This window comes from Bombus huntii, chromosome 3 (genome assembly GCF_024542735.1).
Source record: "Bombus huntii isolate Logan2020A chromosome 3, iyBomHunt1.1, whole genome shotgun sequence".
NCBI classification, from domain to species: Eukaryota; Metazoa; Arthropoda; class Insecta; order Hymenoptera; family Apidae; genus Bombus; species Bombus huntii.
Genome location: NC_066240.1, coordinates 3,384,129 through 3,398,719, shown reverse-complemented (window position 1 = coordinate 3,398,719; position 14,591 = coordinate 3,384,129). Strand labels below are relative to the sequence as shown.

General features: G+C 37.3%; 3 protein-coding genes across 5 annotated transcripts; 2 read left to right on the top strand and 1 right to left on the bottom strand.

The window, feature by feature from the left end:
• The first annotated feature begins 212 nt into the window (after positions 1–212).
• Positions 213–9,056, top strand: LOC126863569 (serine-rich adhesin for platelets-like). Its single transcript, XM_050613835.1, has 7 exons — positions 213–1,324; positions 1,496–1,692; positions 1,780–1,986; positions 2,053–2,310; positions 2,392–2,439; positions 2,518–8,594; positions 8,802–9,056. Exons 1-7 carry the CDS (start codon positions 1,305–1,307, stop codon positions 9,054–9,056), a joined length of 7,062 nt encoding a protein of 2,353 aa, XP_050469792.1. The 5' UTR covers positions 213–1,304.
• On the top strand, positions 8,802–14,272 carry LOC126864102 (actin-related protein 2/3 complex subunit 4). 2 transcript variants are annotated; one of them, XM_050615058.1, is made up of 5 exons: positions 8,802–8,921; positions 8,990–9,080; positions 13,093–13,419; positions 13,499–13,669; positions 13,741–14,272. In XM_050615058.1, exons 2-5 carry the CDS (start codon positions 9,069–9,071, stop codon positions 13,744–13,746), a joined length of 516 nt encoding a protein of 171 aa, XP_050471015.1. In that variant the 5' UTR covers positions 8,802–8,921; positions 8,990–9,068; the 3' UTR covers positions 13,747–14,272. The 2 variants fall into 2 exon arrangements, with proteins under 2 accessions (XP_050471015.1, XP_050471016.1); XM_050615059.1 differs by lacking the exons at positions 8,802–8,921; positions 8,990–9,080 and adding an exon at positions 12,614–12,818.
• Positions 9,438–12,051, bottom strand: LOC126864100 (nuclear pore complex protein DDB_G0274915-like). Of its 2 annotated transcripts, XM_050615054.1 has the most exons (6): positions 11,663–12,048; positions 11,532–11,577; positions 11,285–11,456; positions 11,119–11,205; positions 10,819–11,053; positions 9,438–10,716 (listed from the first exon to the last, which is right to left on the bottom strand). In XM_050615054.1, exons 1-6 carry the CDS (start codon positions 11,739–11,741, stop codon positions 9,557–9,559), a joined length of 1,779 nt encoding a protein of 592 aa, XP_050471011.1. In that variant the 5' UTR covers positions 11,742–12,048; the 3' UTR covers positions 9,438–9,556. The 2 variants fall into 2 exon arrangements, with proteins under 2 accessions (XP_050471011.1, XP_050471010.1); XM_050615053.1 differs by having other exon boundaries at positions 9,438–11,053; positions 11,663–12,051.
• Positions 14,273–14,591: the final 319 nt, after the last annotated feature.

The window sequence follows — 14,591 nt, the reverse complement described above, 5'->3', positions numbered from 1 at the left end:
CGCTAAATGCGTATTCTGTTTATTCCTTACGAGTAGGAGTTAATTTTATTGTAAACAGGCTGACAGTGAAATATGCAGCAGTGCGGCGTTGCCAAATAAACGGCGCACACAGAAAACGCTCGAAATCCCGCAGCAAACGTTTCGGATGAAAGTGGAAAAAATATGTCGCGGCGTGTTGGAGTACGGCCTCTGGGTATTTTCGCTGTCGAGTCTGCAGAATTCCTGTCTTGAAATTTTCGAAATACATATTCACGCCGCCATGTTGGATATAGAAACGACCGAAGCGCTATATCGCGAGAATCGTGCTTTACCAACAGCGCAAAAATTATTTCTCTCACATGTATCTGGCCTCATCTTATGTATTATGAAGTATCTCTTTATTTTTACTCTTTTTTTATCACGGCTACTTTTTATTCCGTATAATATTCGCACTTGTCATCGGCGATTTCTATTAATGCCGGTTTCAAGGCGTTCTCTCTCTCTCTCACTCTCTCTCTCTCTCTCTCACTCTCTCTCTCTTGTGTTGACATTCGAATGCATTTCGCATAGTGGCTACGTATGACTCTGCTTCGACGCATCTCTGTAACTATATTCCACCGTCCAGCGATCATACCACGCTTCATTGAGATTGCACAATCTGCTGGCGCCTCCCGTTAACAAAATATCGAGTTGATGAGAATGCACTTATATTTCGTAGGCTACTGATCTGCCCTAATGAAAAACTATTCGTTGATTGACTAAATTAAGAGGATTAAAGGAATTTTTATCGAAGATCTTATTTCAAGGATTGGGGAAGGAATTACATTTGATTATCCAACAGAACACATTAACAATTGCATGTTTTATATAGAAAGAATTATGTTCATACAATGAACTTTTGATCTATACATGCACATACATCTACACATATTTTAAGAGCCTCTAAGAATAGATTTTGTGCGATTTTATCGACTGCAACGTTTTAAACATACAAAGATAAAGTAGAGATCTGACGAATTTTCTTAATATACGTATATTGATAAAAAAAGTGTAGTGATACCTACTATAATGACACCTGATAAAGGCAGTGAAAAGAGCGTGAAAGGAAATCGATAGAGGGCGGGCAGGTTCAAATGATTGTCGTGACATTCGGGACCTGTCGGCACAGTTTTTATTTCGCGTATTCCGCGATCGAGGCAATTGAAGGGTCGAAATGTCAGAAATTCAACGGGAATCTACGAATGTTTGTAATGTCAGTTACAAGTGACGCATTAGCGCTTCCCGCGGCGCGTTCTTCACGCGAAACGATGCCAACAGGATAAATTATGCCTCGAAAAGAGAACACGTAAGTGTCTATTAGCCAGCTTCTAACCTCGACCACTTTTATTACCAAGATTACTCCCCTTCTCTTTGCGTCTTTTTCTCTGGAACAAGAACGAACAAACGTAAAAAATAAATTAAAAAATAAAAAGTAAAAAAACTAATGGTCCGCTCGTTAACGTGGACATCTTCTCAGCAAAGCGAAAACATGGGAGCGAGACAGAAGAAAACGTATGAACGCTTACTTCAAAACTCTGGCAGACCTTTTGCCCCCGCATCAGGAGGGTCGCAAACGCAACAAGGTCGACATCCTGATTCACGCATCGAAGTATATCAAAGACCTCCATAGCCGTACAGAGGAGTTGTTTTCTGCTCATGCCTCTAAAGCGCATAGTAAGCAAATTTTTTGACGATAACTGTAACTTGTTTGTGGTTGAGATTATCTTTTTTCATATTTTTATCATATATTTTTGATGATAGAGGAGGAATTGGCTCGTCTGAAAAAACTTGTAACTCAGCTTTTCTCTCGTACTCAACTATTATCTACTCTTCTACGAGATGCTGGTATCTCTGTGCCAGCAGAGCCAGCCCTTGAAAAAATATCTCCCCTGAAATGGTCGAATAAAATTAATGTAGAGGATGCAGAAAAGTATTTCAGCAAAACGGAAGAAGTTACGAATAATAAAGGTAATATTTGTAAATGAGAAATAATTTTTTTGGGTTTAGGTGTTTGTAAAATATATTTGATTTCAGTGAAGAATTCTGAATGCAAAAGGGAGAAGTCTGCAGAACTCAAAGTGCCTTCTAAGAGAAAATCAGTTACTTCTTCTCATTCGTCTAATAAAAAATCAATCGAAAATAGCGATATTTCTAAGGATGTGAATAGTTGTTCCTTAGAGAATCAAGAGAATCAAGTAAATTCTGCAAACAGCAATGATGATAATTCAGAGGCTACAAGTAATGCATCAGATACAAGATCCAAAGAACCAGAATGTTGTCAAACGAACACAAGTAAACATTTCTACTTAACTCTAGTTTTACAACTTGTTTCAGATAATGAAAGTATGTACTTCTTACTATTTTGTTAATTAGGTTGTGACATAGCAGTCAATTGTCCAGTAAATAGCAAAACTAATGATGGTAGGTATAGAAAATATAATTACACATCAAAGTTTCTCTTACCAATTTATCATATATAATTATAAAATACTGTTTTAGCATTGCAAAAAGTAGAATCTCAAAAAAAGGTAAAAAGGAAATCGAAGAAAAAGGAGGAGAAAAAATCATTGACGCAGTGTATAAATAATTCCGTGACTAGTTTGACCCCGAATACCCTCATATTATCTGGTGGTAAATTAATGCCCTTGGTAACTCCAATGACATCGAACATAATTGTAAATACTCAGCAACAACCAGCGAATCCCATAATCCTCGGTAACAGTCAGCAAAATCAGATGATTGTGATGCAACCTTTGACAAATCGTGTACAAAACCCGGTTGTTTCCATTTGCAATCAAGCTGTGATTAATACGGTTCAGAAAGTTACGCTCAATACGGTCCCTAGTATTCGCACGAAAATGGTAGTGGATTCACAAAATTGGACATCCAATGTGAAGAACATAATCAATGCAACAAAGATAGGTGGCCACAAAGGCATTTTGCCTAAGGGTAAGGAGATTACAGAAACAACGATGACATATAAAGTTCCTATTCCGGCGGTTCATAAGGAAAAAGCAGAAAAATATAAAGAACATGGATCTAAGAAGGAGATGGAAGTTAGATTGAAGGCCAACAAAAGTCACAGTAAGAGTTCTAAAAATCAACAGCCTACAGAAACCGTTGAAGAAAAGAATGAAAAAGAGAAAGTCACAAAAAATATTGAAGACGCAAATTCTGTGCAGAAAACTGTACTTAAACGTTCTGCAAGCACAGAAGCTGGATGTGTGGATGAACCTAGTGATAAAAAACGAAAAACGGATGAAAACCGTGAACACAACTCAGCGGGTACGGTATCTATACCGAAGTCGGATTTTGCTGTCACTTGTAAATCTATTGAAAGTTTGAAACACGTTATAGAAAAGATAGGTGAAGAAACGAATGAAGAACAAGATAAAAGTAATTCTCTGAATGATTCTGAAGAAAATACAGAAACGAACGTAGAATGTTCCGTTTTGTTAAGTACCAGTGGTACTAACCAGGTGGATATTTCTGACTCTTCAAAATCAGCGGAGGTTCTGACAGCGGATAGCATCCATTGTAAGACAAAAGGATGTCGAGATGCATCAGTTTCGCATACAACATCCCCAGTCACTTTCTCGGATGAACACTTAAAATCTTCCAATGAAAATGTTTCAGTTTCACCTGAAACTGATTTTAACATTACCATAAACAGTACATTGGAAAAGTCAAGCAACAATATCAGTTGCTCTGATTCTAAATCAACTTTGACAGAAGTAGCAAAAACGGTTGAAAATCCTGTGGCTAAAAAGATGAAAGATGTTTGTAATCTTGATACAGAATTTGACAACCTCTTACAGGTGGCACCAAAAGAGCCAGAGGTTGTTGAGGGAACGACAACTAACTTAGAAAGTAATAAAATTATTTTAAATCTAGATACAAATACCACAACGACTTTGAAACCAGAAACAAGTACTGCAGTTCAAACTCCAGATATCACAACGCCGTCATCGTCATTGCTTCCGGTTAATATAGTGGAGGATGAATCCAAGATAGCAAAAACATCAAAGGACGAAGTATCAAAATCGTCACTATCATATAACACGGAGAATACTTTTGTACCTATTGGTAATAGAGCCGATGGTCTTCATTCTGATCTTTCAAATGATATATTTGCATCTCTTCAAGTTCCTTCTAGCTCTCACAATCCAGAATCTATATCTCCTACAGCAGCATTTTTAATGGCTTTCCCATTAGTGTCTTCGCTAAATGGTAAAACAGAAGTCTTAGAAGAGGAAATGAAAGAGGATTTCAAATATCATAGTCAAACGCCACCCATGCTTCTACAGATCGGGGCAATGGAACCTAATAGTTTTAAGCTAAAGGCAGCATCACCACCTCATTCCACCGTAGAAAAACGTCTAAAAGTAACATGCGAAGAAAAAAAGACTATAAATCCTCCCGTGAGCGAGACAGTGTCACCAAACATGATGGTGGAATGTACTACAACTGCGAAAGCCTTGCCCAAAGTTATAAACGACGAACCTCTCAGGGAACCTTATAAAATTGTTGTAGAAAAGTCTACAACTTCTAGTTCTTTCTCCAATGCGACTATGTATTCTATTTCAAATGCTTCAGGTACTACTTCAGTTATCAATACTTCAGAAACGGGAGAAAATTGTCAGAACCAACTCACAACAAATTTGAGAAATGCAATCACAAATACTACTAATGAAAATGTTGCTGTTTCTCAGATTAATACAGTCTCTATTTCAAATAAATCAGATCCAACTAATTGTCCTGTACAGGCATCAACCTGTGACACTAATGTTCGATATAGCACTTCTCAGGATTTTTTATCGAGTTACTCGACGATCGTTGAGAACAATTTGACCACTTTGCAACAGAATGCAAATTCTTGTACCAGTTCGGCGATTCAAGAAACGAATGCATCTGGTTTGACTCAAAATGTCGTTCCAGATGTGTCGCAGGCACCACCTCTAGTTTCACATTTGACTAATACTAACACAACAACAAATACTTCGTCCCTGCCTTTACAAACATTGCAAATGGAATATACTTCTCATATGAAGGATAAAGAATCTCACAGTTCCCGTGTTGCTTACGGAGTTCATGGCAAGGATCCTCTAGTAGATTCTAACATAGTTACCAATAATCGTTTGAACTATACTGGCCATATAGACAGAGTCCTTCCCACTCCTTCTCAGAATATCCAGCAAGAGTATTCAATGCGATCTAAAGAAGCGACTCTACCAATTCTCCCTTCACAACCCATGCAGACTGTCTATGAATCACAACCTAAAGATAGTCACGTTCTAACTACTCAACAAAATGTTCATCAGAATTACACTTCGGTTCATGAGAAAGATCATATTATTCAGAACTCTCACAATGATTACACCATTGATCAGAATAAAAATCTGCCTCGAAAGGATTCGTATTCGACAGGGAGTAGTAACGCAACCACGTCGAACAGGAATCCGAGTTACCCTTCGAAAGATTCGATATCAAACTCATCCGAGGATCATTTCCAACGCAGTTATACGAAGATAAACAAGGAGTCTGATTCTTCGGGCACCAATGTCGTGAATCAGGATCAAAAATTGAACGATGTTTTGAGATCAAAAACTCAGGAACCACAAGGTCATAGACGTGATACTAATTACAATTCTGCAAAAAAGATGGATGTCGATCCGTTTGCTCAAACATTTTCCTATGGAGTGAAAGAATCTATGAGCACCCAGGCCGAGCAGAGTGTTTTGAATCAGAACACCGACAATATATATCAAAGTAAAAGGGACGAGACTCAAAATTATTCTACTTATTCTAACAAAGATACAAAGAAGATCAACACTAGTTCTTCTAATAATATAAGCAACAAACCTCTCATTCAGAATACTCCTGTTACACGTTACTCGCAACAACCGACGTCGTTCGTGGCTACGTCCAACTATGAGCAGAGTACGGTTACTGAAAATCATGCAAAGTCAACAACCACCGTTGCTCATAATTCCTCCAATTTCAGCATTTTGTCTTGGACGACTTTTTCTCCTGTAGGCGGAGGGAATAATAATAATCTGGTACAATTTGAGCAGGGACCAAGTCAAACTGATAATACCGAGGCAAAAACGATATGTGAGAATTATAGTTATGTTCCCCTCCATAAAGAAAATCCAAATTTCTCCAACGTGTTGACGAACGATGTTTTTTCTGTGAATTCTACTATGGCTAATATGGACAAATCAAGAATGAAATCGGGAATGGAAACACAAAAACAGTCCTTTGTGGATCCTTCTAAAACCAGGAATATTCAGACCAATGTTCCACCATCTAGTAAGCAAAATCGTATGCAGAATCAAACTTCTTCCAACAACAATGATTACAACAAATTTAGCACGGAAAACAAAAACAAGTCTAAGTATGGAATGGAATCAGAGTATATTCAAAACGAATATTCCGGTATGGAGCAACAATCACAACAGCAACAGCCACATGGACCAAAGAATCATCAATCTATGGCAGCGAAGCAGGACAAGACAATCTATCCAATGTCTAACTATGACTCTCAAGTAAACTTTGATTTGTCCGAAGTTAGCGCGCAAATGAAGTACCCTGTTGAGACTTATACAAGTTCGAATTTCAAATATCCTGACAAATCTCAGCAGCAAAGTCAGAATAAATATCAACCTTTGGTCCAAGGACAGGTCTCATCTCTTCAACATGACAGCGGTACTTACAATAACGATGGGAAACATGGACAGCAACAAAGTACAACAAAGTCGAAAGGAAACCAGCAACAACACGCAATTAGAGCGCCTGTAAATTGGATGATGACCCCAGAGATTAAACATAATGCCAATATTGCCGATATTATTTTACCACCTATTGGAAAGGAGCTAGAATTTTGTCAGAACAATCTGTTTGCTCAAACACCATCCTACAATCAAGGAACAGCGAATCAATTTTATAACAATTACGATGTCGCAGCTCATAGTTTTTCTAATTTACCGGTCTTGCAGGGCGAACCAAAAAGAACCTCAGAAGTGTTCTATTCCGAGGAACAACCATTCCCCTGGTCTCCCACGAAAACCAGCATTCATGTTGAACAAGCTCAACCAGTCAAGGGTATAGATCAGCATATCGTACCCTCCAGTCTTCCAACGTTGGTCGGTGATCTAGATTTAGGTACCAATATACCCGAGAAGCAGAATTTCTTATTTGGGCAAGTACCTTCGAGAGTACCTTCTGATCAGAGTAAAGATTCCATCAAGGATAAAGAAGGAAATGTTGTGGGACGTGATTTTCATACTGTGTTGAATAATCAGACAGTCCAGCATCCAACAGCTGGATCCTCTTTCCTTTCAGTGAGTCAATTGGTGGAACACGAGAAAGCTGAAAAATCTCATCAGCAACACCATCAACAGCACCATCACCACCATCACCACCATCATCATCATGCTCATCAGCATCAACAACAACAACAACAACAACAACAGGCGAGGAAGCATCAAAGGAAAAGCAATACTAGTCCTAGAGGAAACAGTAAAAGGCAGTTGGATATCCGCAAACAAGGATCAGGTAATGATCAACTACATCAAAGACACGAGGAGCAAAAATCGTCCGGGCACACCTTTCCTGAACAAGGATACCAACAGCAACAGCAGCAACAACAGCAAAAGTATCAACAGAATAACGTTCATTGGAGGAACAGGAATTGTAAGAGCAATTACACAGCCGAGGCACTGATAGGGACTAATAGTAGCGTACATGACACAAACCAAGACAAACACGCTTCGATTAAGTTCTCCACAAATTATTCGCAGAACAAGTTTCAAACAAGCCTGCCCACTGCGGATGCAGTCATGCCCCTTAATTATTTCTCAAATGCGGATGATGGAAGTGGTTATGGGCAAATGGTGAACCAGAACTTTAATTCGTATACATACTCTTCTAACGCTAATATTTATCCCACTTCGAATTTTATAACCAGTATATCAAACACACCTACCAGTTACATGATGCCATTGCACGATAACACTGACTATATGGAAACGAATGCCTTCTTGTTGTCAAATGTGACTGTTACCTCAACTACCACCTCTTCATCCTCGTCTACCGTGACAACCTCGACTTCAAACGTGAATACGAACGTAAAGAACCATCAACACTATGGAAAGCAGCAAAATTGTGATAAAAGGCCATATCCTACGAACGCAAAGAAAGCAAAAAGAAAAGCTCTCGATGGAACCATGCAGAACTTAGAGTTTCCTTTGTCTGGTATCAATTCACCCCTAGAGGATTATCATCACTCTACTACATTTTTACCGCCGCCACCGCCGCCACACGCTAGCCCTCTTTATCAGAATCACACACAGACAAATGTATATACCAAAGCGGTAAATGGTCTACCACCGCCACCACCTGTGACTGGTCCTCAGGGTGTACCTGCGGTAGCAACAGCTGGGTTTCCAATGAATCCAAACATGCCAAGAGGAGGCATCGTTGCCGGCAATCATATGACTATGAGCCATCATCCTTCTGGCACGAGTTTAACCAACTTCAATTTAAGTACCATTTTCCCAGAGATGAATGACAAAGTATGTGGACCTTTTGTTCACTCTAATCCTTTGTTCTCAAATTGTCCATAAAATAATGCCCTATCGATAATATTAAACTCGCAATCAAGGGATGGTACCCTTTAAAATGATTGAAGGTGAGAAATAAAAAGATGGGTACAAAGGATTAGAATTGATGTTTTACCGCTTAGAGTGGCACATTGGATAACTGTTTAGCTTATTTATTAGATCACTGGATATAAACCACCAAACGGTATACCACCTGGCTTGTCGCAGCCGCCAAATCAGTCTGCAACTTATGCACAGAGGACTAATTATACAACGAATCCTCTCTGCCATTTACCACAGGTTTGTTTAATAACCAAAGAATTTAGTATTCCCTGTGAGCTAAAATTAAACAGGAGCGTTGTCTTCAGGTGTCGGAAGAAAGTCAATTTGGTAATAGCGTTCCTCCTCCTCCTCCTCCACCTCCTCCTGGAGTGATTCATTACAAGAATGTATGATAATGTAAGTATGAATGTAGTGTAGTGTATCATACTTACATTATCATTACGACAATGTATGGATGATGATGTAAGTATGAGAAATTACACATTAATCATTCTATTATTGTATATATGTAAATAATCGTGTAATTGATTAAATTAAAAGAGGTTGATATGTATTTGCGATATGTTTGATTTTGTATTACATTATAAGGTTAGTGATGAATGATATTAAAAATGAGTTTACAAATAACTTGTACCAACGCAAATTTTGCATCTTATTGTATATTTTGTTACAATTTGAAAACGTTGTCAAGTTTATTTCACATTAGTTCGTTAAAAGAGGATTTCATCGAATTTTATATAAAAATTGACACACTGTTGGTAAATATATATTATTTATTACTACAATCTTGTGATTTATCTCAATTATAAAGGAATAATATAGGAAACCAGTATCACAGCGTATATTCCTAGCTAAACCACTTTCACGCTGCATTATCTAATGTCTTTGGTAGGCGGTTTCAGCGGAATCTTTCCAAAAATAAATTTCTCCGCCATGTACATGTTCTTCTCGTCGTCTGTTAGTTGATTGTCTAACGAATAAATATTGTCGTCAATAACGATTGCCGTCAGCGTTACTCCGAATGTCGATTTTCCAAACGGTTCGTGCGTAGACGTAGCAGTACTAGAAGTTTGATTTCGTGCAAAAGTACCAAATGGAGAAGTAATTTGTTGTTGCTGGGGTGTAAACGAATTTGTGGTTGTAGCTGTAGATGTAACGCTCGTAGGACTAAATGGTGAGCTCGTTATATCGCTAAATATCGTCGATGTGAAAGGAGAAGTGGTGGTACTAGGTGTACCAAAAGTAACTCCGGTATTTGTAGTACCAAACGGAGTGCTAGAGGAAGTAGCTGTAGTAGCAAAAGTTTCACCCGCAGTTTCCGTAGCCATCCCAAACGTAGGCTTCGAGAAGGCTGCCGTACTGGTGGTTTCAAATTGCGAGGTTGCGGTAGCGAAAGGACTCGTAGTCGTTGAAGGTGTTGCGCTAAATGGCGAAGCACTGGAAGTGGCCATAGAGGGTGTGGTACCCTGAGCATTTCCAAATAGATTTACGGAAGATGTAGAAGTGGTAACGCCAAAAGCGGTTGTAGGCTGTGCCGAACTGAAGGCAGGTGTTGTGGTACTGGACCCGCCGAAAATACTACCAGAATTTCCAAATGCCGGTTTCTCGCCAAATATCGAACTGGGATTGTTTCCAAAAGTTGCTGAAGCACCAAATACTGGTGCTCCCCCAAATGCAGGTGTTTCAGACTGCGAGAATATGCCTGAACTGAAGGTTCCGGTAGACGGAGTCGATCCGAAGATGGAGTTAGTTGTCTGTAAATTTGAAGAGCCGCCAAACGGATTAGCAGTAGAAGTTTTAGCTCCGGCAAATACAGAAGCGTTAGATTGAGAAGAAGTTCCACTGAATAAAGAGGGAGAAGATGTTGCTCCGCTATTGAATACTGATATGGGCGCCTGGGACGTTTCATGCCTGGCGAAAACATTGTTCACTGGATTGCTGGTTCCAAATATGCTAGGCTGCCCGAAAACGGGTTGGGAAGCTCCACCGCCAAAAATCGAGCCAGACGATCCAAAAGTCTGCGTGTTTTGTCCTGCATTAAATGTAGAAGTGTTTGTAATCCCACCAAATACAGTATTAGTGCTGGTACCACCACCAAACACTCCTAAATTACTGCCAAAAGTTGGTGTACTACCAAATACAGAATTTGAAGTTGTAGGTGTTCTCCCAAAGATTGATGTATTGCTGGTGGGCGGGAAACCACCGCTGAATGGATTGCTCTGAGTTCCAAATGTCTTGTTTCCAAATACATTGGAGGATGGAGTACTGCTTGGAAGTCCAAGTTGAGGAGTTGCAAAAGCAAAACTAGAGGATTTCCCAGATGTATTATCATTCCTGGCATTCTTGTGTCCTGTACCTAGAATCTCTTTCTAGAAGATAAAAATAATTTAAATTACATTTATAACGACCAATATCAACTTTTTATGATGCATACAAGCTTAGTTAGTGTTTCGCGGGTAGGATTCTTGAAAGCTTCTCTTTTTGCCTTCATATCTGTACACAGTTGTTGGAAATGTAATTTCTGAAAGAAATATAAAAACATAGATATATTGAAAGAATTCATAACTTTATAACAAACAGAAATTATTATGTATACTAACTGCCTGATCTACCATCCCATTATTTTGAGCTTGGTACATCTCCCATCGAACTTCTTCCGGAGACAAATCTTCCATGCCAGGAATACACGGTTTGTCCTTAAATGGTGCAAAACACGATAGTAACCATTGTCTTCCTCTTTCTGCATTGAGCATTTCTTTTGCAACCAACACCCTTGATTTACAATAAAAATTAAATTAATTCCATACTTTGTTGGCATTCTTTGTTGAATAATTTTATAATACTTACGCAATATATTCATCCTCATTGTAAGAGTCAACTTTGTTATTACCTCCTATAGAACGAACGATGTTTAAAATGTTTAAACATCAAAGAGAGAAAAATATAATTTTCTGTACTATATAAACTTTATATCTTACCAAAAGTATTTATATGTTCGAATTGACAATATTGTCCAAATCGACAATTTCCTTGTCGATAGTATTTACAAACAACCATCTTGCATGTAGTTCAATCCATTTAATCTTATTGTGTATTCCTTGTCATATCGATAATTCTATTCACTTATGCACGCACACAAATCTAATGTAGGTCCTGTGATCTACACTAGAGGACGTGATTATTTCGATTCAACCTGCGAACTTAGATTCTGATTTTATAAAACCTAGCTTTCTACATGATACAGGTTTATCAATCTTCGGAGACAAATATTCAAATGTAAAACGTTAATTTCTATAATTCTGGTTTATTTTTTATAATTTAAAGTATTTATCTTTTAAATATAGTAACTTTTATAGTGGACCACGTGGTTGATCAGTTACAATTAGTTCTGGTTACAATCAGTTAGAGCTTTGCAATATCCTAAACTTTTATGATATTGATATCCTAACAGAAGAGTAATATACATTACATCTGTAATAAAAAGTTAGAAATATTTGAAAGAGCAATTTAAGCGAATGATAATTTTGCTTGATTAGTGATAAGAATATCATTTGATTCTTCATATTGAATAGAATTTAGCAATAGCAGGTAATAGTCATCAGTTAACCCATCTAATTACGCATATTATAGGAATGCAGACGTATGTGCAAAAGTAACACGATGATTCATCGTACATTTAATTAAATTTGTTGATACGATCTGCATTTGTTTCAGTAAGAATTCGTAAATTTAAAATACATAAGAAAATATAAAAATGCAGTCATTCTGTCGTTAGAGCGTACATTAGAAAGAGAATTAACACATCTCCAATTGAAAGAAACAGAATTGTGAAATTTGGATTTGTAGAAATGTGAACTAAATAAAATTGCTAGGAAATCATAGACATCTAGCGGCAGCAGATGAAACTATTAGCGATAGGAGGATGCCCCTCCCTAAGGAGATGGCCCCCCCAGCGTATCTCACCGCCTGCCACCATTGTTACGTCCGGATTTTAGATTTCGGTATCTGTGATGAGACAATTTCATAGTTTTATAAGAATGTATTTGTAATTTACAAGTGATAGCATTTATTGTTTTCTAAAGTCTACGTTGGAGGTGTCGTTATTAGCTGCGGTATAGCCGTAGTCGGATAATGGTAAGAGCTATTTCTTAATGTCCGAGAAATAGGTTATATAGTAACTTGTGCCTATCGAAATGATAAAATTCTTTATCAGTCAAGCCGGATGCCGTCGTATCTAATTTCTGTTTACTGTTTGATATATTTTTTCTCGACCGTTACTAACTTAAATAACAAATATAATTTTATATTGAGCAACGACATAAACTTAAATTTCGTGTATATGTTAGCTATGACTTTTGAATTTTTTAATAACTTTACAAATTACTTACCGTTGATACGTTTGTTACAGTCAGGAACGCTAAAACCTTACCTGGCAGCAGTGAGGAGAACACTTACTGCTGCTATGTGTTTAGAGAACTTCTCCTCTCAAATAGTTGAGAAACATAATAAACCTGAAGTTGAAGTGCGAGCTAGTAAAGAACTTCTTCTGACACCTATATTAATAAGCAGAAATGACAAGGAGAAAGTATTGATCGAATCAAGTATAAACAGTATGAGAATAAGCATTGCTGTAAAACAGGCTGATGATCTAGAAAAGCTACTATGTCATAACTTCACAAGATTTATGACAATGAGGGCAGAACACTTTATTATCCTCAGGAGAAAGCCAATAGAGGTAAATATTATTATATATGTCAAACATTAATAACACAAGAAACAAATAATCAATGTTTGTAATATTTATTATTCTATAGGGTTATGATATTAGTTTTTTAATTACAAACATCCATGTAGAGCAAATGTACAAACACAAGATCGTAGACTTTGTGATTTATTTCATGGAAGAAATTGACAGAGAGATCAGTGAGATGAAATTGTCAATGAATGCAAGAGCTCGCATTTGTGCAGAAGAATTTCTAAAAAGGGTCAGTATCTATGGATATAATAGGTGGAAAGATATGTATGAGAATTGTCAAAATATTGCTTTTGATTTCAGTTTTAATTTTACGGACACGACGTGTTAGCAACATAGCAATAATCACAAACGCCAGGTCACTAAAAGTAATAGTGCCCATAAATCAATCTGGTTAATACATAGCCAGAGGATATTTTAACGGATTAATATCTTAAATTGACTCCAAACGCTCCTTAATCCAGACACGCCAATCCCTACTATCGTCCGTTCTCGAAAACAAATTCATTTGAATATGAATATACATTTATCGACTAATCACTGTCATCTCCAGCTCTGTGTGTAACGAATAACAAGTCTGATGTACATGTAAGTACCTTAACGGTATTAAATTCTGCACGCGCAGTCCGCGAACGATAACTCCGAGCATACTTGCGATCGTGCGTTTCTTTCTCCCAAAAAGAGGGAAGTTGAAACACTTAATGGTGGTGTATGAGTAAAGCGTGCAATTCTTTTTTGCATTTATAAAATTCTATTTATCTTACGAAACACTGTATCCATATGATTTAATACTAATGTAAATACAAATAAACGAGAAGAATCGTAAGGCCGTAAATCGTCCCGTACCTCCAACATCCAGAAGATTAAGCCCTCCTAGTGTATAATGTTATTTAAATAATAGTAATAATAATATATGTATTATTATGTAGTAATGTAATTGTAAAAAAGAAATATTATTTAGTAATAAGTTTGTATTTATGAAATTCTAAGAGTATAGTATCGATTTTCAGTTTTGGTATTTTAAGTGCTAACACATATAAGTTTGATTTTCGGAAATAGTATCAGATATTAGATTACTTATTTGCTATTCATCGCTAATTATTTCGCATCAACTGTGTTGACCTATAGGTTTTATATTTCTAAGTTTACATATA